The sequence below is a fragment of the Lemur catta genome, chromosome 12 (genome assembly GCF_020740605.2).
Source record: "Lemur catta isolate mLemCat1 chromosome 12, mLemCat1.pri, whole genome shotgun sequence".
NCBI lineage: Eukaryota > Metazoa > Chordata > Mammalia > Primates > Lemuridae > Lemur > Lemur catta.
In genome coordinates this window covers 42,387,037-42,408,912 of record NC_059139.1, presented here as the reverse complement: position 1 = coordinate 42,408,912, position 21,876 = coordinate 42,387,037, and the positions used below count along the sequence as shown (strand labels likewise).

Genomic DNA, 21,876 nt, shown 5'->3' with positions numbered 1-21,876 from the left:
TGCTGAAAGTATTATCTTTATGATGAAGAATAAGACAAGGATGTGTGGTATCACCACTTCTATTCAACTTAATCCTGGAGGTACTAATTAGTGAAGATAAGAAAAAAAATAAAAGCTGTAAAGATTAGAAAAGACAAAAGCAAAAGTGTTATTTGCAGATCACTGTTGTCTACAGAACTCCCCCTCCTCCAAATACACAGATAAGAATCAATAAAAATTAGCAAGCTTAATTTAATATATAAAAAGCTAACTGAATTCCCATATATTAGAAAACAGCCAGTAATATTTTTAAAGGATGTTATTTAAAGTTAAGAATAAATCTAACAAAAGATGTACAAATTCCTTCTGTAAAAAATAAAATCTTTAAAAACATTAAAGGCCTAAGTAAACAGAGCAATAGAAAATTCCATAATAAAACTCAGCATCATAAAAATGTCAATTTCTCCACACTGATCTAGAGATTTAATGTAATCTTAATCAAAATCTCAATCAGCTTACAGAATTTCATGAGCAAATTTAAACAAAAGATAAACCTGCCAAAACGAGCCAATAGTCTAGAAGAACAATGACATAAGGAAACTTTCTTGACCACTTATTTAGACTTGTGTGATATTGGCCCAGGAACAGGCAGATGGACCAATTACAGAATAGAGAGCCCAGGAACAGACTTATGTATATAGAGAAACACACAAAGAATGGAAATGCCTAATATCAGCAGTTTGTTCTGATATGAATTATGTCCTTTAATTGTTATAATAATGCTGCCAGGATTAACCATTCCCCCTTTACTAAGAGAGACAACAGGTTCCATGAGTTGGTGACACTTGCCCAAAATTACAGAGCCAAGAAATATCTATGTTAGAATTAAGTCCTTAATTTTCAAACCTCAAACACACCAATCTTTTTCAACATCTGCTATGTTTTGAACAATTAGTAAATAAAGCAAGATAAAGGGCCTGTATGCTGAGGAAGAGAACAGTCCCCAAAACACTGAATAAAAATCTTAACATAAAAATAGGCACAACACATCAGTATTACATAGTGATCACTGTAAGAGAGATCAAGAAGAAATGTTCTTCCCTTCTGAGAATATCACTCCTAAGCCAGACCATGAGTCCATTTAACGAGGAAAGGTATATTGCATGTCCTAGAGCAGCAGTCCCCAATATTTTTGGCACCAGGAAAGGTTTCATGGAAGAAAATTTTCATGGAGGTAGGGGGCAGGGGGATGGTTTCGGGATGATTCAAGTGCATTACATTTATCATGCACTTTATTTCTATTATTACATTGTAATATATAACAAAACAATTATACAACTCACCATAATGCAGAATCTAATGCCCCGGTGATCTGACAGGAGGCAGACCTCAGGCGGTGATGTGAGCAATGGGGAGTGGCAGTAAATACAGATGAAGCTTCACTTGATTGCCCCTCACCTCCTGCAGCTCCAGTTCCCAACACGACCGATAACCTGGGGTTGGGGACCTCAGTCCTAGAGAATTAAGATCATGGCACTGAAAGTGTTGGGCTGATTTATGTGTGTCACAACTGGAAAAACAAGAGAACCTCACACACACTCAAATTAGAAGAGAGTCACTCACACTAATACTCTCAATTAAAAAAATATATTCAAAACTCAAAAAAACTACAAAGCCCAAATCTCTTTGAACACACATGGCCCCCAAGTATCAGGAAGAGTCATATTTAACGCTTTACATATGCAAGAAGCGATGAGGATTTAAAGTCAATGATTGTTATAGTTCTTTAAAAAATTAGCATTTCAGAGGGTCAATGAGGAACACCGTGTCCCACAAAGTTTGTTTCCAAAGATGTACAAGTCTCTGGCTGGGCTCTCAAATACTTAGTTATGTGAAATTCCTATTAAAATGTTTTATGCTCTCAGCTCACTTAATAGCTTGATTTTTCTAGTAGTTTGTTTATGCCTAGCTTCCATGAATACAGAGAAAATCATGCTTTAAATAAAAGTGAAATACAAGAAAAATGGCATTTGAAAGAATGGAAATCAAATTAAAATCTAAATTGCAAATCATCTAACATGTATAAGAAAGCTAAATTAAAACTCCAAGAAATGCTGAAAGGGAATATATTTTTAAGGTCCATAAAACAAATGATAATATTAATTGCAGTAAGAAGGCTTATTTAACTGAAAAGCTCAAAACTAAGAATTTCATAAGCAATGTTCCTAATTTATATGCTTGACATGCTAGCATTTGTTTCTTTCTTTTACATAGCTAACCAATTAGAGTATATTTCTAAGGAACCAATTTTATTTGCTGGCAATTATTTGTTATCTTAGCTATAATTCTGCAGCTTTTCAAGCAACAAATGAATGTCTTACATCTGGAGAAGAAAACACAGAAAGTGATGGTATGATGTTTGAATACATGCAATTACTGGTATGTTACATTCTAATTAACATAATTAGCTTTGAAACAGTTCTCACAATAACTGTCAACACTTGTGTCAATTTAGTGGCAGTTAATGACATGTGTAACGAAGATCTATTTTTTCCACTTAAAAATAAAAAAATAAACCTTTCCAAAAAAGAAAAGATATGTAGCCTCACTGAATATTTAAGACTCTATTTTTAATCAATAAAGTTCTCCTCTAGAAGGTTTAGAAGGCAGACCTTGTGGCTTACCCAGGAGTCTGAAAATTGGGATATGGGCACCCCAGTGGTGCACAATACAATCAACTGGAATTCAGGAAAAAATACTGGAACTTCAGTGTCCATGTTTTACATCTTTTTCTGTTGTTGTTTTTTAGACCATTTCATAAATTGATATTTAGGCTTCTACTCAGGTGATATGCACCAGTACTCATGGCTAAAATACTTCCTTATAGGTTGGCAAATAGCCACTGCCTCAAATGCTCCAAGTATGTCCTATCTTCTCCCTCATCTACTGCTCTAGGACTCCCTAACTCTCCCCATGATGTGGCAACTAAATGGTTAACACCTGGCAAACTCAGTTACCTCCAGGTCCTGTTTAAATCCTACAGTAAGTGTCCTCTGTAATGGTTTCCTAGAGGAGATTCACAGGCCTGTTAAAATATTTTTACCATCACCTCTGAAGTACGTGAAAATAACTTTAAAATACATTCACATGTTAGGGAGGCACACTCAAAAAAATGTTTCATTGATGGGGTGAACCTGAAAAATGGTAGAGGCCCAATAGCCATCCTCCAATTTTCTTATAACTGGACAAATGATAGGAATGTTTGGCAAGGGCAAAAAAAGATATCAATATTAATAATGTGTTCAGTAAAATAGACATTAATATTCTAAAGCTCCAAGTATTCCGGCACTGTGGTAAGTGGTATACAAAATGTCAACTCAAAAGAAAGCAGACTTCTGTACAAAAGACTTTGATACACTCATGAAGAGGATTCTGGTAAGTCTTTTGTGTAATACAATGAGAGGAATGAAAAGAAAAGAGTTATGTTTCCTTTTTCTGATCACCATTTTTTTTAATGGCCTCATCCCTTAAAGTTTACTCATGTTGAAAATGTTAAATTATCCTTTTCCCATGACTTCTGATTTCAAACAAGCTCCATGCCTGACAAATTATCCTGTAGAAAACATAGTAGACCTGTAGTTATCTCAAAATAGTCATAGAGAAGCTTATCTTTCCAAGGCCAGCTTCATCAATTCTGTAAACCATAAACTTCACATATGCAGTTAATAAAATTTAAATTCCCCAGTTTAATACATCAGATCCTCTTTATCCAAGATGACAGTAATAGCTAGCATTTACTGTGCTTTTCTTATGTGTCCCAAGTGGATATCCTTACTTGTATGATCTCACTTGATTCCAGCAACAACTACGTAAGACAGGTACTCATCAGCATTCCCATTTTTCAGAGGCACGAGAAAGTTACGTTCCTTCAAGATCATGTATCTAGTAAGTGGTACAGTCAAGATTTCCACCCAGGCAACCAGGCTCTGGAGCCCATGCTCTTAAACATTACTCTAAACTGCCGACAATAATTAAATTCCAAATCAAGTGCTTGTAAAAATGATCACAATTTAGATAAGGGCCACTGCAGAGCACAATCTCTTTGGCCAAAGGGAAAGGGATGACCTGAGGTCTACCTGTTACATCCACAAAATTCTCTAATTCCAGCATTCATTTTCAAAAGTAAGGCTCTCAAAGGTCAATTATAATATAGAGAGGTGCTATGGGCACAACAAAATATAAGCCCCTCGTATTTCACTTAATGTCATTTCAAAGAGCACACTCAATGAAATATTCTAGATTCACGTCTTTAACAGCTACAGCTCATTTTCCTGGGCTCTTCAGGCAATCAAACCATTTGCAGATGATGAAGGAAGGGGGAATAGGCAAGCATAGAGACTCTTTTAGTCCTACATAATATAATCATATAGTAAATGCTTTAGTTCAGATATCCACAATGCCAAGAAGGGTCATGTAATCTGGATTAGGTGAGGGCAGGTAAAGAGGTCAGGGAAGAAGCAGTGCATGAGCTAAAATATAGACAGTACTGGCCAGGCAAAAAGAGGAGAGTTGCATAGCTTTTCCAGAAACTGGCAGGCCAACTCATGCTGCTTCGATGAATTCTGATGACGGCAACCTCCCAGCATGTTATCTTCTGTATTGCTGTCTGATTTCTGAGAATTCCTCTTTCAACTAGTTTATAAGCTCCTTAAAAGCAAGACCATGTGTTTTATCTTTTCTGTATAAGTGTTAATGCTAGTTGAATACTAGGGACTCCATTAATAGTCAACTAACTGATCAACGAACATGATGGGGAAACATTGATGCAGAATCCAACATTAGATTGAAGCTTCAGGTGCCAACAAACCAGCAGTAAATGGAATTACCCCTACTTCTCATTACACTATCTACGAAAGTGTACCTAGGAAAATAAAGTAGGAAAGACACTGAAGCATACTGCTTTCCCAGAGCCATGATAACCAAGAATTTGCTAAGCCGCTATGAAGTACAATGATGATTTTTCATTTTTTCCAAGACAGGAAATGTGACATCACAATACCTTTCCCCTCACAACCACTATCTAATTACTATGGTTTTCTTGTTTTTTTTCTGAGCTGCAAAGTCCTTTTAAGAATAGGACAGCAAAAAGGCAGAGCCTGATATTTTACCACTGGGAGAAAAGGACAACAGAAAGGACAAGCTGTGTCACCCCAGTGGTCTACCAGAAGGAGACCTGTCCACCACCACACCAGCAGGTGCTTCCTTAATGGTGGCCGGGATCGCTTTTTTTGCCTTTATCTCAGTCATCTCCCTCAGACACAGAACCCAGTAAAATCCTGAGAGCCAGACCATTCAACTAGTCTGGGCACCAGGAAACAGCACACCAGGAGCCTCAGAAAACAACAGAAACTTAGAATTAAAACTTCCTCAGTATTCATTAATAAACTATCATTTTCTAAGTACTAACTACATACCAAGCACTGTCCTTGGTGCTAATGATACAGTGACGATTGACAGCTGATAGCTAAGCATTTACCACCCTGTGGATCATCTCTCTTTATGCTTGGTGGCCACCTCCTAAATAGGTAGGCCAATTGGCTAAACGGGTAATAAATGAAATCTGTGCTTTAACCCACAGAGATGTATGTACACAGATGTGTGGTATTGCTGTCATAAAGTTGTTCTGCTTCCCTCTGTGATGGTAAGCAACTAAGAGAGGGCACACATTTCCATTCTTTAAAGCCCACAGAGTACGTGCAGGCTTTTTATTATCTGTCACTTCAGTGACTGGAGAATGCCTTTGATAACGAGAAGTCCGCCCTTGACTTGTCTGCCCAGGTGCACCCACGCAGAGACCCACGTGGAGACCTGCTCTAGCAGGTGCCCCATCCTTTCCAGGACGGACAACACATACATAAGGTAATCAATATTTTTTAATCTCTGCAAAATGAAAAGAAAAAACTGAAACACAGAAAGTTTTAAGTGACTGCTCTGAGTGGAGTTCATTTTAGAAAATAATCTCTCACAAAAATACCTAGTTCTTCCTTCACTCAACACCCTTTGCGTGTCTGCTAATCATCCTCTGGCACCCAAGCATGTTTAGAGCAAGAACGCACATTTAGAACATCTCTTCACAGAGGCAGTCATTGGATTATTGTGAGGATTTTAGAGTTCATTTTTAAGTTAATCTTTGATTTACAGACTCACGTTAAACCAGCTACTGTGGATGGGCCCAGGTGAGCCTATAATGAAATTTATCTTCACGGATTAGGCCTGACCTATAATAATCTGCTCAGGGCTCCCTCTTGCTATTTCAGCACTGAGTTATGAAAATTCATCCCTTCACTATAAACAGAACCTAGCTCAGAGGGTAATAACTACGAGATGTATTACTCCTGGAATACAAGCACTCCTGAGACTCTGATTATAATGTCCACAGCTGAAGGCACTATTTCACAATTGAGATTACTACTTTCCAGATGAAAAAAAAACTCTGAACCGTGGAATAATGCCTTCAGCTACCCACACTGTAATCACACTCAGCAGTTCCTGTATCCCAAGAGCAACACAGGTTACCAACAGTTGGTTTGGTGAGCTAATTTAGGGAACAGAAGGGAGACGTTACGGGAGGAAGCACAGAAAGCCCTAATTTCATATTTGCTTTATCTGCTGGCTTTAGTGTGCGAGTTCCACATGTCAAATAACCACATCAACTTCACTAAAGCATAAAAGTGTAATTGTTTTTCAAACAAACCAGCAAAGTTTTTTTTAAAGAAGACAATACTGACTGCTGACTGCTGACCAGAGTGAAGAAAGATGTATTTTCTCAATATATAGCAGTATAAATTTGTACACAATTCCCAGGAACAATTCATCAAAAGCTATGGAGACTTTAACAATGCTCATATTCTTTGCCCCAATAATCCCACTCCAAGAATCCACCTCAACAATTAGAGGTACACAAGGACTTACTGAAAGTCCACTCATCACCATTATTTGCAATAGGAGAAACTTGGAAATAAACTAAAAGGGGAAATCATTTAATAAATTATGATAAATCCATACATTGGAATATTATGCAGCCCCTAAACTGAGTTATTATGGCAATGGAGAAATGCTAATTTATAGATGTATTCTACAACTTTTGTTAAGCAATTTATCCAAGGGCATTCAAATTGTTCCTTCATCAATATTTAACAGATACTCCCTCGGAGTTAACTAATTGGACTTCGGATCAGGTTTTTATTTTTGAGTTATAAGGCTAATGAAGTATTGATATAATATTAAATGACTGCAAATAAAGTCTGCACCCTAAATAAATGCTGACATTATGTCTCTACGTTCAGAATGAATTAAAAAGGAAAAATACACTTTTGCATACGTTTAGTAAATTTTCCCTGACTCCTTATAATGCATTTTTGCAAATGGAAAAGATGAATATTCATCAAGGCTCTTGGAATACATTACAGTTTAAACAGTTTGATTTTAATATTTATAGTACACCATGAAATATAATTTTTCCATTAGGAGAAATGGATATTATGTCAAAAGACAGCCAGTGAAGAAACATAAAATTATACTACTTAACCTAATATTTAAAAGTTGAAAAACAGTATTTGAAAGCACCTTGCCGCTTCAAAAAAGTTAGGTTTTCCAGAAAGATATCTTCCAGTTTGTTTGGCTGGTAAATTTTGAGTAAAGATGAGGAAGGAAAAAAGCTAATATACCATCATTCAAGGTAAAGACAAAAACTGCTACCTCAAATCAAATGATCTAAGGAAAAGTGCTTTTTTGCCTCCCTTCTGATAAACCATGTCAGCTAAGCCTAGCTCACAACCTCCAAGAAACATTTTTCCTACCAACCCCAAGAACACTGATGACAGCATTTCTTGAGCGACTCTGCAAAGCGCTGCACAAGAGTTCTCTCATTTAATCCTCACAATAACCTTTTGAGGTTATTACAATCATTAGTCCCATTTCACAGATAAAGAACCTAAGGCTCACACAGTTAGTCCCAACTGAGGCTAATAAATGGCAAAACCTGGAGTTGATCTCGGGCAGCCCATGCTCTTAGAGATGTGTAGCAAATAGTGAACAGTTTGAAACAGGATGGGCAAGGAAGACCTCAGTGAGGAAGAATGTGAATGGGACCTTCATACAAACAAAACAGACGAGGCACATGATCCAAATCTAACAGAAAATGGGAAAGAAATACTGGAAACTAATTTTCCTGGTCCTTCTGCTATCCATTTATTACTCCAAAGTACAAAAGTAGCGAATATTTCTTGTGATGGCCACATATACCATTTCTAAATTTCAGTCATCAAGGCTTACTGCCTCATTTTCCTACAAAGAAATAAGTTACCACTGGTCCTGCTTTTGCCTCCTGAAATTTCCATCTTTCTTGCCAGAAAGCAGCATCTGTATAAATCCCTCTGCTTTGACGACTACGACTTCTTTGATAAACTACCCCTGTGTGTGGGGAGGGACAGAAAGATGGAGGAAGCAAATGGGAAAATGAGTTTTCCCGTCTTCAGATTAATGTATATGAAGTATACATCTGACACTTCATCAGCACTCCCGGCTGGTGTCCCAGCAGGCGGACACTGGCTGAGCATGTATTCTGCCAGCTACCAAGCTACTTAGGATGAATTGGCAACATGCCATTTATCTGAAATGCCCAACATGTCTGGGAGAGGGAACACAACTACATTTAGCATTGCCAAGGAAAACTAGATACTTCAGGCTAGGAATTAATCTCCTCCTTAAGAAGGTAGTTAGCATTACCTTCAAGCTTGCCTATGGCACTTAAATCACTATAGGTCATGCATTTACTAAAATTCATCCCTACCAAACCTCAGGGCCTTCATTTATATCTTACTAACATATTAATACCTCTCAGGTTGAGGGTCTATACTTTCCCGCAATGTATGTTGCTGCGATTAAACATGGACTTGCTACATCGAGTGTAATGCTGTCATTTGGACATAAACCACTTTGATTCCTTATTTTTCTAATTCTACCACACTTGAACACATATCACTTCAACTTAATTATTCAATGAATCAACAAAATATTCAAACTAATGTGACTACATGACTGCTTAAAAGCACACAAATGAAATTCCCTTGTGGACCCTGATAATCTTTTCACAATTTTGTTACCATATTTTATGAGCATCTGATGTGGAACTAAACAGGATTTGGCCTATATGGACTTTAAGGCTAACCAGAACTGTAAGATGCACACTGAACAGCAAAACCATAGAGACTTTAGATGGATGGTCTTATTATGCCACCCATTACAGCATGCAGAATCACACCATCACTCTCACCTTGCAACTAAAGCAATCTGTCACTTTCCCACGATATTTATTCGTTCCTTCAACATTATTTATTGAATGCCTCCTACATGAAAGGCATTGTGCTAAAAGCAGTGAGGAGTAGAAGAAAGTCAAATCGGGCAAGAATTCTACCCTCAAGGAGCTTGTAGTCTAGCAGGGAGATCCTAGGCATAAACACAAAGAACAAAAACAGAGGAGTACCCATGATAAATGTTAAGGGGAGGCTAGGGAAAGAATGACTTACAGCTCTAAGACAGGGGTAATGGGGTGGGGAGAATGGCCAGGAAGAGAGAATCAATAAGAGTGAGGAATGTTCCACTGCACAATGCACCTCCACCAACATCAACTTGTTTAGAAGAAAAGGAAAAGAGAAAGAAAGAAGGAAAAAGAAAAGAGTTCTAAAAGGTGTACACTCCCACCTCCTCAGCACCATTCTCTGTCAAATCTCTTAATTGTAATTGGCAGAGATAATTTAGATAGAACCCAATCCAAATTTAGTAGAAACATGAAACTGATTAACTTTAATGTGTCCCTTTTGCTATGTGGTTCTACAAATGGTACCAAAATCAGGAAAACTCATTAACACTTACTTGAGTGGCATACAGAAATAAGTGATAGGGCAGAGAAATCTAGACACATTGCAGCAGAACAATAAGGAAATCAAGATGGTACTCTTCAGGCAGCTCTCCTCTATTGCTCTTAATACAGCAGAAGGTGGGGGACCAATAGTTTCCCATACACTATAGTTAGGAATTAATGAAACCTCTACTGAAGGCAAAGATAGAATGATGATTAAATTTTAAACCTTCACTATCTAGTAGTAAATGGTTAATCACATTCTGGCTTCTGTGCTCAAACTTACCTTCTGATAACAACAGAACTATTAACATTGCTAACATTTGAGACTTGTTATTGTATGCCAGGTACTGTTTTAAGTTTGCCTTACATGATATTTCAGCATTTTCCCCAGCTTTGATCTTAAACCAACACTATAAACATAAAAACTTACAGGTAGATAAGCTATTAATTTGAGTAATCCATCAATAAGGATGTCAGCTGACAGATTTTAGGAGGTACTTTTCTCATGTACTCTTTTAATAGTTCTCATTATATCCTATTCCCAAATATCTTAGGTCACGTGACATGCGTTTTTCATCAGTGAATAAATCAGTTTCTCTTTCTGGGTATGTGACTACCAGTATTAGGTAACAAGACGTATTACTTTGTGACAGTGTTGTTTTAATCAGAATGATTTACTTGGCAATAAACATACAGGATTACTATTTAAATGTGAAGAATATTGCAGTGGCTAAAAAAGCACTTCTGTCAAAGAAAAAACATAGACACACACAAAAGTTGTGAGGTATTTTCCTCTTTCCTTAAAAAACAAATGATCAGAATAAAACAAGCTTTTAATAAAATCCTCGAAAAAGTCCCTTTGGACTTGGGGATGGGATGGAGGAAAATACTCCCTACCATCTCCTTAATTGTATCTTTAAAAAATAAGTCCCAAAATTTTCGTAAGACGAAAAAAGACGAATTTTGGCTTAAAAATTATAGTCAATTTTCAAGTCACAAACATTCCACAATTTTGAAGTAACAAACAAAACATCCCAAAAGAAACTTCCTTGGAAGATACTGATTCTATACATTCCGAATCTTAATTATTCTGAAAAGAGAATGGGGAATTCTAGAGTTGAAAGGGACTTCATAGACTGTATAGTACCTCTTTTCCTCTTGTAGGTGCAGGTGAAGTGACAGAATTTGACAAAGTAAGTGACTTGCCCAAGTTTATACAGCTATTTAATGGCAAAAGCAAGGCTACAGGCTAAACCTAAATCAAATCTCTCTTCATTATTGTATGATTCCCAAATATCCAACAGAATTCATTACCAATACATAAAAATTATAAGACATTGTAACACACTGATTTACATGTTATTTGCATCTTCATCAATAAAACATGTTTAAAATCTATTTCCAGACCATACAACCCTACCACCAAATCGAAAGTAACATGTACAGACTTCTCAGCTGAGTCAAAAATTAAAGTAAAGAAGGGACCAACTAGAAAAAAAAAATTCTAGTAAGCGTCATGTTAAAACTAAAAGTCTACACTGGTGAAAAAATAGGAATGTGCAAGTCCATGCTGCTAACAAATACACAAATATTTATGCTGTGTGCCAAGTGGTAAATGTGCAGAGTGCTGGAGTTGGAAAAATCACCACAGAAAAGAATGGTCAGCCCCGGCAGGAATGACTAATGGATGCTCAATCTACGGGAAAATTTTGATGGAGAGCAAATGAGCATGGCCTGAAGATTGCTTATGGATTACAAGAGAGAAAGTCCTAACTACAGTGGAGAAATTGGACAACACCTGGACTAGATGATTAAAGTTAATGTCACAGTGAGCAGCAGACAGACATCATGAGCCTGCAGGTCTTACCCTCTCAGGACAGGGTATCACCAGTGCTGTGCTCTGGCCTGGTATGTAAAACCCGACTCTCACCACGGGAAAGAGCAGACAAACATGACAAATACTCCCTTAAAAAATAATCCATCAAAAAAAATTCTTCCAAAACCTCAGTGTCACAAAAGATAAAGAAAGGCTGTGGAAACATTCCAGATTAAAGGGGACTAAAGGGATGGACAATTAAATGCAACAAATGACCCTAGACTGGATCCCACAATGGAGCAGAAAAAAAATGCTATGAAGAACATTAATGAGTCAATTGATAAAACTGAAATACAGATGGCAGAGTATAGGATTGTAGCAGTCATAAATGTACTCAAGTTGATAACTGTGACAACAAAGGGCCGTGGCATATATATAATTTACTCTCAAATAGTTCAACTATACATACGTGTGTGTACATATATACACACACATTTACATACATACGGAGAGAAAACAAATTGGGCAAGATGTTAGTCAAATCTAGATAAAGAACAAACTAGTGTTCTAAGTTTTGTTTCTTTTTTTTTTTTCTTTTTTTTAAAGAGAAACAGAGTCTCACTCTGTCACCCAGGCTCGAATGCAGTGGCCCAACTGTAGCTCGTTGTAATCTCAACCTCCTGGACTCAAGCGATTCTCCTGCCTCAGCCTCTGAGGTAGCTGAGACTACGGGCTTCACCCCATTATGCCCCACTTTTTTTTTTTTTTAATAGAGACAGGGATCTCGCTAACTGGCTCAAGCTGGTCTGGAACTCATGGCCTCAAGTGATCCTCCTGCCTGATGCAGTGCTGGGATTATAGGTGAGAGCCACCACGCCCTCTATGTTTTTCTTATTCTTGCAACTTTTCTGTAAGTTTGAAATTCTTTCCAAATAAAAAGTTAGAAAAAAAAAAAAAAAGCCTAGAAACAGTTTCATTTCTTTTGGGCGAAGGGTAGAGACGGGGCCCTTAAAAATTAAGAGCACTGTTCCAAAGTTGCAGTGGGGGTGAGGAAGTGGAAATTATCACACTGAAAGCAAGGAATTTCACACTGCCAAATCTGTGCTTAACATTACATGTGAGTAAGTTTAAATCTAGTTAAAGTCCATAAACTTAAATAGTTCCTAGGGAGGTGGCGACCTAGCGCAACCGCCACCCGCGCGGGTGACACTCACCAGGCTGGCCGTGAGCAAGGGCGCCGACTGGCCCAGGGCCTGGCTGCGCATGCGCACGAGGTTGGACGTCTCCGCCGAGGCCGGCCAGGCCTGTCCCGCCGCCGGGTTTGGAAGGAGGTACCTCCCTGTTGGGGTTAAAGAGAAGACAATGTAAGTGGCAGGCAGTTCCATAGCAAGGGGAGGTGGGGGGGGGGTCTTCCTTGCTATCCTTCTGTATTTTTTACTGCCGTACTTGGTAATAACATTTATTAATAGCAACCAGAGAAAAATTGTTCTAATTAGGTCAGGCAACTCAGTGGCAGCTTCTGACCCTGACTTCCCACATAAATCCAAGTGAACCTCTTTATCCCCTGCAGTGTGTAGAGCTTCATCAGGGTAGGATGAAGTGGTTTTTCCGTCTGCCTATTCCATGGGACTGTGTCCAGGATACATATACACATACACAAAGCATTCTCAGCATCACAGAAATAAACATGTTTGTCAATGTTCTTTGAAAAAAATCTTAACATGGAAAGTGACCTAGGAACCAATTAGAAAAGAATCTACAATGTGGAGACTATGACCAACAAAAGGAAGTGGAGTTCTTCCAAGGTGACATGGAGCTGGAGCCTCTTCTCCTCCCCACCCCCTCCTTCTCTCTCCGAAGTGCAGGTGACCATCCAGCCATGTCCGTGGGATACATAATCATATCCATTTGCATAAATCAGGACATCAATGTCAATCTAGGTTCAACTGAGCAATTTCCATCAACCTCGAACTCTAATATATGCATTTATGCCTTTAAAAGTCAAACAGCTGAACCAATTCACACTATTACTTCCTTGGTACATGGACTTGACTAGTATCAACACACAGGACATGAGGCTTTTTGACTTCAGGGAAGTTCAGATAGACATGAATAGTCACACAGTAATGAAGGTCCCTAAAAGCAGAGACATGTTTGATTTTTATGTGCTTTGCCCCAATACTAGCACAATGACGGGCCATAATAGGTGCTCAATAAATATTTATTAAACGGATGAAGAATATGTGGGCATTTTCTTCCCAGAAAATACAGAGACAATGCAAAGATAGCAGGCAACTCACAGAATCATTCGAGGGCCCTGTGTGTGTGGGGACTCCAGCTTATTCCTCTCCAGAATAATAAGGAATTACAGCATGCGTAGCTGCTGGCCCTGCAGCAAAGTTAACATCTGCTCCTTGTTCTACCCTCAGGCACGCACCTCTCCCAAGCACATCACACTGGTTAGTAACTACTACAGGACATTAACTAGTTTAGCATTACTGTACATGTTAGCTACCAGCACTACCAAAGCACAGGAGCTGGGGGCACCTCCCCTCAGTTGTCCATACTAAAAGGTCCATTGCTTTATTTAATCCAAATACTTTCAGAAATTGATATTTTAGTTCCAGAGGAAAAATGGCTTCTTATTCTGCCAAAAGTGCTCTTTCATTCTCTTATTACGTAGTGAAAGCACAGACTGAAGAAAAGCTAGATCTGCTTTTGAGATCTTGCCCTGCAGCTGAATGCCATTGGGGAAGTAAGTTAGTCAACCTCTCTTGCCCTTGGTTTTTGCATCTCTAAAATAGGAATAGACAGAATCGACTATGTAAAGTTACTGATGGGATTAGACGATTTTATAAGTAAAGAACTCAGTAAATGTTAGCTATGTAGCCATAACTGCAGTAAAATTAAAAAGTTTCTTTTTTACTTGGGATGAGTTTCTTTTCATATATAAGAAGAAAACACAAATATATACAAAGGAACAAGAACCACCTAGGATCAAACCAGAGAAAACCATTATCAATACTGATTTTCCTCCAGTTTCTTTCTACATATTTTCTTGCAAAAACAGAATTATGCTGGTTTGTCACCTGCTCTCAGCCAACCCCACATAATAGATTATGACCTTTTCCAAGCAAATAAATATAGCAAATGTCAATTAACTGAAACAAACACTACCACTGAAAATTCAAATGTAATTGCCCTCTGCGGTTCTGATCACCATCTCAAAAACATTCAGACATATTTTTGTACAAGGAATGTTACCATTTAAAGTCTAGAATTTTATTTTTTTCCTTGCCTAGCTCTGAAATGCAAACTAAAAGCTGAACTAACTGGGGTTTTGAGAAATTAACCCCCTTTAGGCCCAAATGCAGGAGATTAATGAGGAAGGGCAGGAATACTATAGACAGCATTTACGATTGCAGCATTAGTATTACATGAATAAATGGTTTCTTTAACATACAAATAACTGTACTTGAAGGACATTACCTCCAGTAATCTGGATCCATAGATTTTTTTTTTCTTCCCTCCTATGTCTTTTCCTGTATTTTATGTTTTGCATTTGCTTTGTTCATGTTTTGGAAAGAGGCATGATAGGAGGTGTAGAAGCTACATGATGTCGAGGTTTATATGATGGAGAGAATCTACTCTGGCCTCACTGCTGTTCTACCCCAGCTGCTTCATTTTAAAGAAAACTAACGGTAGATATGAAAACACTTGGAGCATTTAATGGAAAAATGTAAAGGCCAAGTATTTTTGTCCACTGAAAAATTCTGTCAGTCCTTTTTTCCTTTAGTAGAAAATAATTATTAGACAGTCTCCCTATAATCTCATAATGTGAGGAAATAAGTTTATTTCTGTAACTCTAGTACCTTGCATAGGGCCTGGTACTTGGTAAACGTTCAATAAATGTTTGTTGACTGAAATGCAATTAAACTATATTATTTGAACAATACTTCATCAAATCTAAACAGGAAGAATACCACTGAACAGATCACTTTCTCAAATTCCATTTGTAAGTATAACATGATAGCTAAAATACATTGAGGCCTTATTATATGCCAGGCACTGCAGCATCTTAACAACCCTTTGGGGTAGATATTATCAGCTTGACTTCAAACCCACAGAGGTTACATAACTAGGAAGGGGCACATAGCTAAGTAAGGGGGCAAAACCAGGATTCTGATTCCAAAGCCCAATCTACCACAGGAAAATATTCAACACACATGTTTAGGTAAAGACAAAAGTTATAAGAAAGTATGATTCTGTATTTATAAGACTATATATTATATATAGAAAGAGAAAAATCATCTGGAAAGATGGCAACAGAGTAATTCAAACCACACAGGCTTGGAATCAGACAAACACGGGTCTGCAATCCAGTTCTTACTCGTCCAAGCCTCAATATTCCCATCTCTGAGATGGGGATCGTACCTTACAAGATGGCAACTAAGATTAAATCTGGCACCTAAATCTCTCCACCTAGGACATGGAAAACAGTCAACCTATTATCACCATTCATGTTATCATCAGATCTGCATCTTCCACTACAGCGATAGCAACAGAATAAAACATGGTAATTAGCTTCTTAGGCCAGGCCACAAAAGAAAAAGAAAAATACTAAATATTAAAATAGTATTTCTTGGAAGTGACAAATAGTAAATTCATAATTGTAGTAATCTCTGGCAGAGAAAATGGGGGATGCTGGATCTGTAATACTTTATTATTTTAAAGGCTACCTGCAAGGAATGATAGGGTCTGCTATTATAATTCAACTTAAGTTTAACTGAAGAATTATACTTTTGACTCATGGCTTTAACAAATTTAGCATTATTATATCTTTAAAATGTATTTGAAGACTATACCAAATGTAGAGTTTTGATAAAGCTGGCTAGTAGGTATATGGGGTAGTATTGAATACTTCTGTTATTTCTACAAATGGTATTTTATAATAGTGCTTTTAATAATGATTCCTAGCAAAAAAAATGTGTTCTGCATTCTAACATGGCAAACTAGCCAGGAGCACATTCCTTCCACTCCTCAAAATGGGAGCTCCTATGGCCCAGGTTAGGGGTCCTCCGGGGTCAGGGGGATGGCGGGCACACTTCAAGGGTCCTTGGCAGGGACGCAGGAAGCCAGGGAAATGGCAGCCAAGAAGAACCATGAGGAACCATCATCCCAGCATCAAAGTCACAGCAACCGTGCCTGGGAGAGGCACTCTCTGCCAGCGGGAGGGTGCAACAAAAGCAGGAATAGTTCCTGAATAAATCCTCAGTGCAGGAAATCCACATGCTAGCATCCTGGCTCAATGAAACCAGGCACCATTCACTGTCAAGCCAGACTGTGGACAGAAAACAGAACCAATGCTGGGGAGCCCAAAGAAGGGGAACCAGAACCACACGCCTTTTCTCCATACACTCCAACTATGCTTTGAACACTTCAGTTGTTAAATCTCACAGGGCACTTAAAGGTAAGCAGAAGACCACTGGTAACAAGAGATGCATGCCATCTTGTCCTCTGAAATCACTCAATTTAACACTATTGAATACATTTTATTTGTTGCTATCTCATGTGTAAATCCAGTCTTGGTCACAAAACCAAAGGTATGGCCCTTCAATTCCTTAGTTAGCTCAACAGCCTAACCCAAAAGACGACCCTTTGATGTTCACTAACTGATCCAACCTTAGCCCATATTCTTATCTTACACCCTCTTCAAACTCAACAGGACGTAAAGGTCCTTGGGTAATGGTAAAAATTACTTGCTCCAGTTGTGGTTGACTTTAAACCTCAGACTACTGAGTTCCAACTGTGAACTCCAAAACCGATTCCATCACTTAACATCATGAACTTCTCCAAACCTCAGGTTCCTGAGCTGTAAATCAGAGGTAAACTTACAGGGTTGTTGTAAAAATCTAAACCAAATTATAAAGTGAGCAAGAAATAAAATTTTGTTAAGCCACTCCAAAAGAATAAATTAGGAAGCATTTATACACATATGCCATGAAATGTTTATAATCCTATGCTGGGTTATGTTTTAGATGTCATTATTTCTGCATAGGTCTTATCCTAAGGAATCATATAAATGTTACAAATTGGAAGGTCTGTTAGCACAACACATGGGATGTTTTATTCCTGCCTAGACCCCCATTAGAGTTAATAGGGAAAAAAGGACAACAGATGGATTTAAGGGAGTCATTAAAAGGCAGTAACGTAGTACCATACTTGGTAGTGACTACATCAAACTTTATATAAATTCGCTTTCTGATGACTACCAAGAGCCTCTAAGAAGTGTGTTGCTCTTGTAGTCATGCATCATTTGCTGCCTACAATTTAAGAAAATTAGCATCTGTCAGTGGCATTATTCAGCTGCACAGGGTGGAAACTAATGAATAATACCATTTCCAATTTGTAAGAGAGGTGAGCTTGCCTAGCAATCTGGCTGCTCTATTTTAATACTGAACTGAGCTTGTTGTCAGAACTGGAACTTTGATCAGCTCTGTGCTCTTTGGAAACATGTTTCTAAAATTCTACTGTGCTTATTAAGACATTTATGAAATATTTTCTACTGACATAACTGGAAATTTAGAGGCAATGGAAATCGGTATTAAAGCTGGAATCAGTTGGTCAGAATGAAACAAGAACCTGTCAGGTCAGATTTCAACCACAGATGGGTTATTTGAATGGACTTTTTGTACTGGTTACCGATACGGTTTTAGCCATGGGACCGCCACTTACAGCAAAGAGTTTTGTAGCCTTTTATGGTTATATGTATATTAAAATAGATAGATTACCGAGCCTAGACCCAGATTGTGCCTTGGTTCTACACAGGCTACATATGAACTGTTCTGGAATGTGTTTTCCTTAGTTTCCATCCTGAATTCCAAAAAACAAGTAGTAGGAATTTCATAAATTCATGTTTTCAAACACGGGATACATGCTTTCAACGCACCCCAAAGCTAGAAGTATCCCTGTGAAGTAGGAAAATACCAAGTCAGCAATAATTTTAACAGAATGGCCATATAAAGAATTAAATATAGCCTGTGGAGATCTACTTTATCATTGGGGAATAGTGGTACCTGACTTTGAAAGCTTCCATTAAAAAAGTTCCACATCACCTGAAGTGCAACATAGATTTAGTAGTCAGTCCACAGTCTTTCATTTTGGGTTATTTCTCTTTGACCACAAGCAGAACTTCAAAGGGAAAATAAGACCTACTGACTCCATAAAAAAAATACTCTTTCAGTCCGACTTCTGGTGCTCAGTAACACATGAGAACTCGGAAAAAGTCTGTTCATCCCTCTCAAGTACCAACCAGGAATAAAGGGATGCTGAGGTGGGCCCGTGTATTGCTATCGAGGGTTTTGGGGGAGGTAGGAGCACCACATAAGGGATGGAGGGAGAACAGGGGTAGCATTACAGAGGCTGCAGGGCTGGGAACAAAAAGAGCAATGGCAAGCTGGCAATTTGGCCAGTGCCACAAGCAGGCAGATGGGGCCACATGCTCTGTTGCAAGAACTTACTCTAATCTCACATCCTGTGTCTCCATGGGTATTTGGTTAATGGGTTTTGGCTACCAGCCTGCTGCCCACCTGAACATCTACTGAAGCTGTCACAGTGACTGCCAGAAAGTTCACACCCACTGCTAAACTGAGAGGAGGGACATTCCCACCGTTTTACCTTCTAGTAAAGTCTTCCTTGCTTAATCCCACTTCTAGGTATATACACAAAGGAAGTGAGATTAGGGGCTTGAACAGATGTTTGTACGCTCATGTTTGTAGCAGCATTATTCACAATAGCCAAAAGGAGGAAGCAACTCAATTGTTCATCGAGGAATGAAGGCATAAACTATATATATATATGTGTATATATATATATATGTATATATATATGTATATGTGCAATGGAATATTATTCAGCCTTAAAAAAGGAAATTTTGACTTGTGCTCCAACATGGATGAACCTTCAAGACATTATGCTGAATGAAATAAGCCAGTCACAGAAGGTCAGATGGTATATAATTCCATTTACAGAAGGTACCTGGAATAGTAAAATTCACTGAGACCGAAAGTGTAACAGTGGCTTCCAGGTGTTGGCGGAGGGAGGAAAGGGAGTTCTTATTTAATGGATCCAGAGTTTCATTTAGGATGATGGAAAAGTTCTGGAGATGGATAGTGGTGATAGTTGTACTTAATGTCACTCAATTGTACACTTAAAAATGGTTATAGGGGGTAAAAAACAAATTACGTATATTTTATGACAGTATTAAAAAACCCTCCCTGGCTTGGCTAAAATCACTGCATCTCACAGAGGAAAAGATAAGGGAATCCCTTTTTGTTGTCCAAAGGCAGTAAACATATTAACGACATCAGCACGTGCTTTTGCAAATTACATTTAATAACTTAAGCCATTCCAATCATTTGTAAGTCAGGGGAGGTGAGTTTTTAAAGAACCCACTGCACTTTAGAAATGAAGAAAGGGTAAAGACCGTGATAAGTCACCTGCTGAATCTGGTCAGAATCCATGACTCAGCAGCCATCACCCCAATTCCATCATTGCCCAGACATTCCTCTTCTACGCCCCATTGCTCACTCCTAAACATTTGTTCCCTCGTCGCCATGGCTCTCATCCTCACGGGCAATTACAGCCTCCCTTTATTCATCTTCAGCTCTGCTATTGCAACATCTTCCCACTCACATGGGTGACTGACTTCCAATTTCTTGTCCTCTGTGCAAAAGAATGACTATACCTAGACAGCATCAACAATGCTGCTAAATCATTCTTAATGGCATAAATATAATTTGAGAAACCAAGAGATCTGTGACCAGAGAGTGCAGAAGTTCACTGACTTCTCTATTGAGCTGCTATTCTAGCTTTAAAAAAAAAAAAAAAAAAAAAAAAAGCGGTGTGTGTTTACTAACACAGAAGTCTGAAGCAGAACCTTGACCCTCAGTCCTTAATGACATCGCTGCCTACTAGGCCAGGGGTCTCCAGTGGGTGAGGAAACTGGGGGCTGAATCAAAAGACCACGTGTCTCGTGGAAGGCTGGGAGGATTCAGAGCAGGGTGACGCCAATTGAGCATCAACAACCTAATCAAATTAACCACCTGGTTTGCTACAAGACCCAATTTTTTTTGTTGTTTTTTGGCTAAACTCCTGTTTTGCCACTAAACTCAAATTTACCAGAGATCACCGATTTCACTCTTTAGAATATCATCACAGGTATTCTACATTTAACAGAAAATGGCACAGCAACATTACTAATAACAAAAGCCTAGAGACAAAGTCAGAGGAATAAGAGGAAGCAAGGGGGAGCAGGTATCCCAAGTTAACAGTTTCTTCCGGGCAAGTCCAGACAGACCAGATACCTGACAAGTGCTTTAAGGTTGCAGTCCTAAACTCCCGGGGGACTGCCTGAGCTCTGCACTACCCTCCCCCATCCATGACACCCCACTTCCTCATCCCCACTCCGTGGAAAAACTGTCTTCCATGAAAATGGCCCCTGGTGCCAAAAAGGCTGGGGACCACTGCTTTAAGGAGTCACTAAAGCCCAAGTCCATAGTGAGAGAGAGCTAGGGACAGGTGAAAAATAACAGAACATACATGCCTACAATACAGAAGTCAAAGCCTTGCACAAACCATGAGGCTATGGAGCAGAACCTTAAGCTGCCACTGCCACTGCCAACTATAGATGCAATTTTAAATCAAAAATATGTTTCTACATTACAAGTACATCACTGACTCTTGGTGTACTAATACCAGCAAATTCTCCTGTTCTATCATGAGACCCAGCCCTGGCCACCAACTCCCTGTTGCACCTAGACTGCCAAGGCAGTCACTCTTCAGGTGGTAGGTGTCTGGATTTAAAATTCTTATAAAAAAATAAATAATGGTTTGGCCCTAAACTCCTGTTGCATAAACCAAAGGCTAATGTGACAACTTAAAATTGATTTTTTTAAAGAAGTATTAAACAGAGCCCACTCTAATGAGAACACGGCAACAAGACTCCGACCCCAAGCAGTGTTGCTCGGGAAGAACGTCTGTCTGAACGAGGGCACCCAAGGAGCTGGGTGGTGGCGGGGCCTGCGTGACGCCGGGCAGAGGTCAGAGTTAACATCTGCAATCTGGCCTCCCTCAATGCACGTATTGAAATATAAATCAG

The 21,876-nt window shown here is 38.7% G+C and overlaps 1 protein-coding gene across 2 annotated transcripts in view; it reads right to left on the bottom strand.

Annotated features, from left to right (window-relative positions):
- Positions 1 to 21,876, bottom strand: part of LOC123648509 (microtubule-associated serine/threonine-protein kinase 4-like) — a 287,133-nt gene that overhangs the window by 113,721 nt on the left and 151,536 nt on the right. Inside the window, exons 3-4 of one of the 2 annotated variants that reach the window (XM_045566377.1) lie at positions 12,932 to 13,056; positions 1,395 to 1,493 (exon numbers count right to left, since the gene is read on the bottom strand). In XM_045566377.1, the coding sequence (XP_045422333.1) occupies positions 1,488 to 1,493; positions 12,932 to 13,056 (131 nt within the window). In that variant the 3' untranslated portion in view covers positions 1,395 to 1,487. Of the gene's footprint in view, positions 1 to 1,394; positions 1,494 to 12,931; positions 13,057 to 21,876 lie in introns of those variants that run through there. The other variant, XM_045566375.1, reaches the window with a different exon arrangement.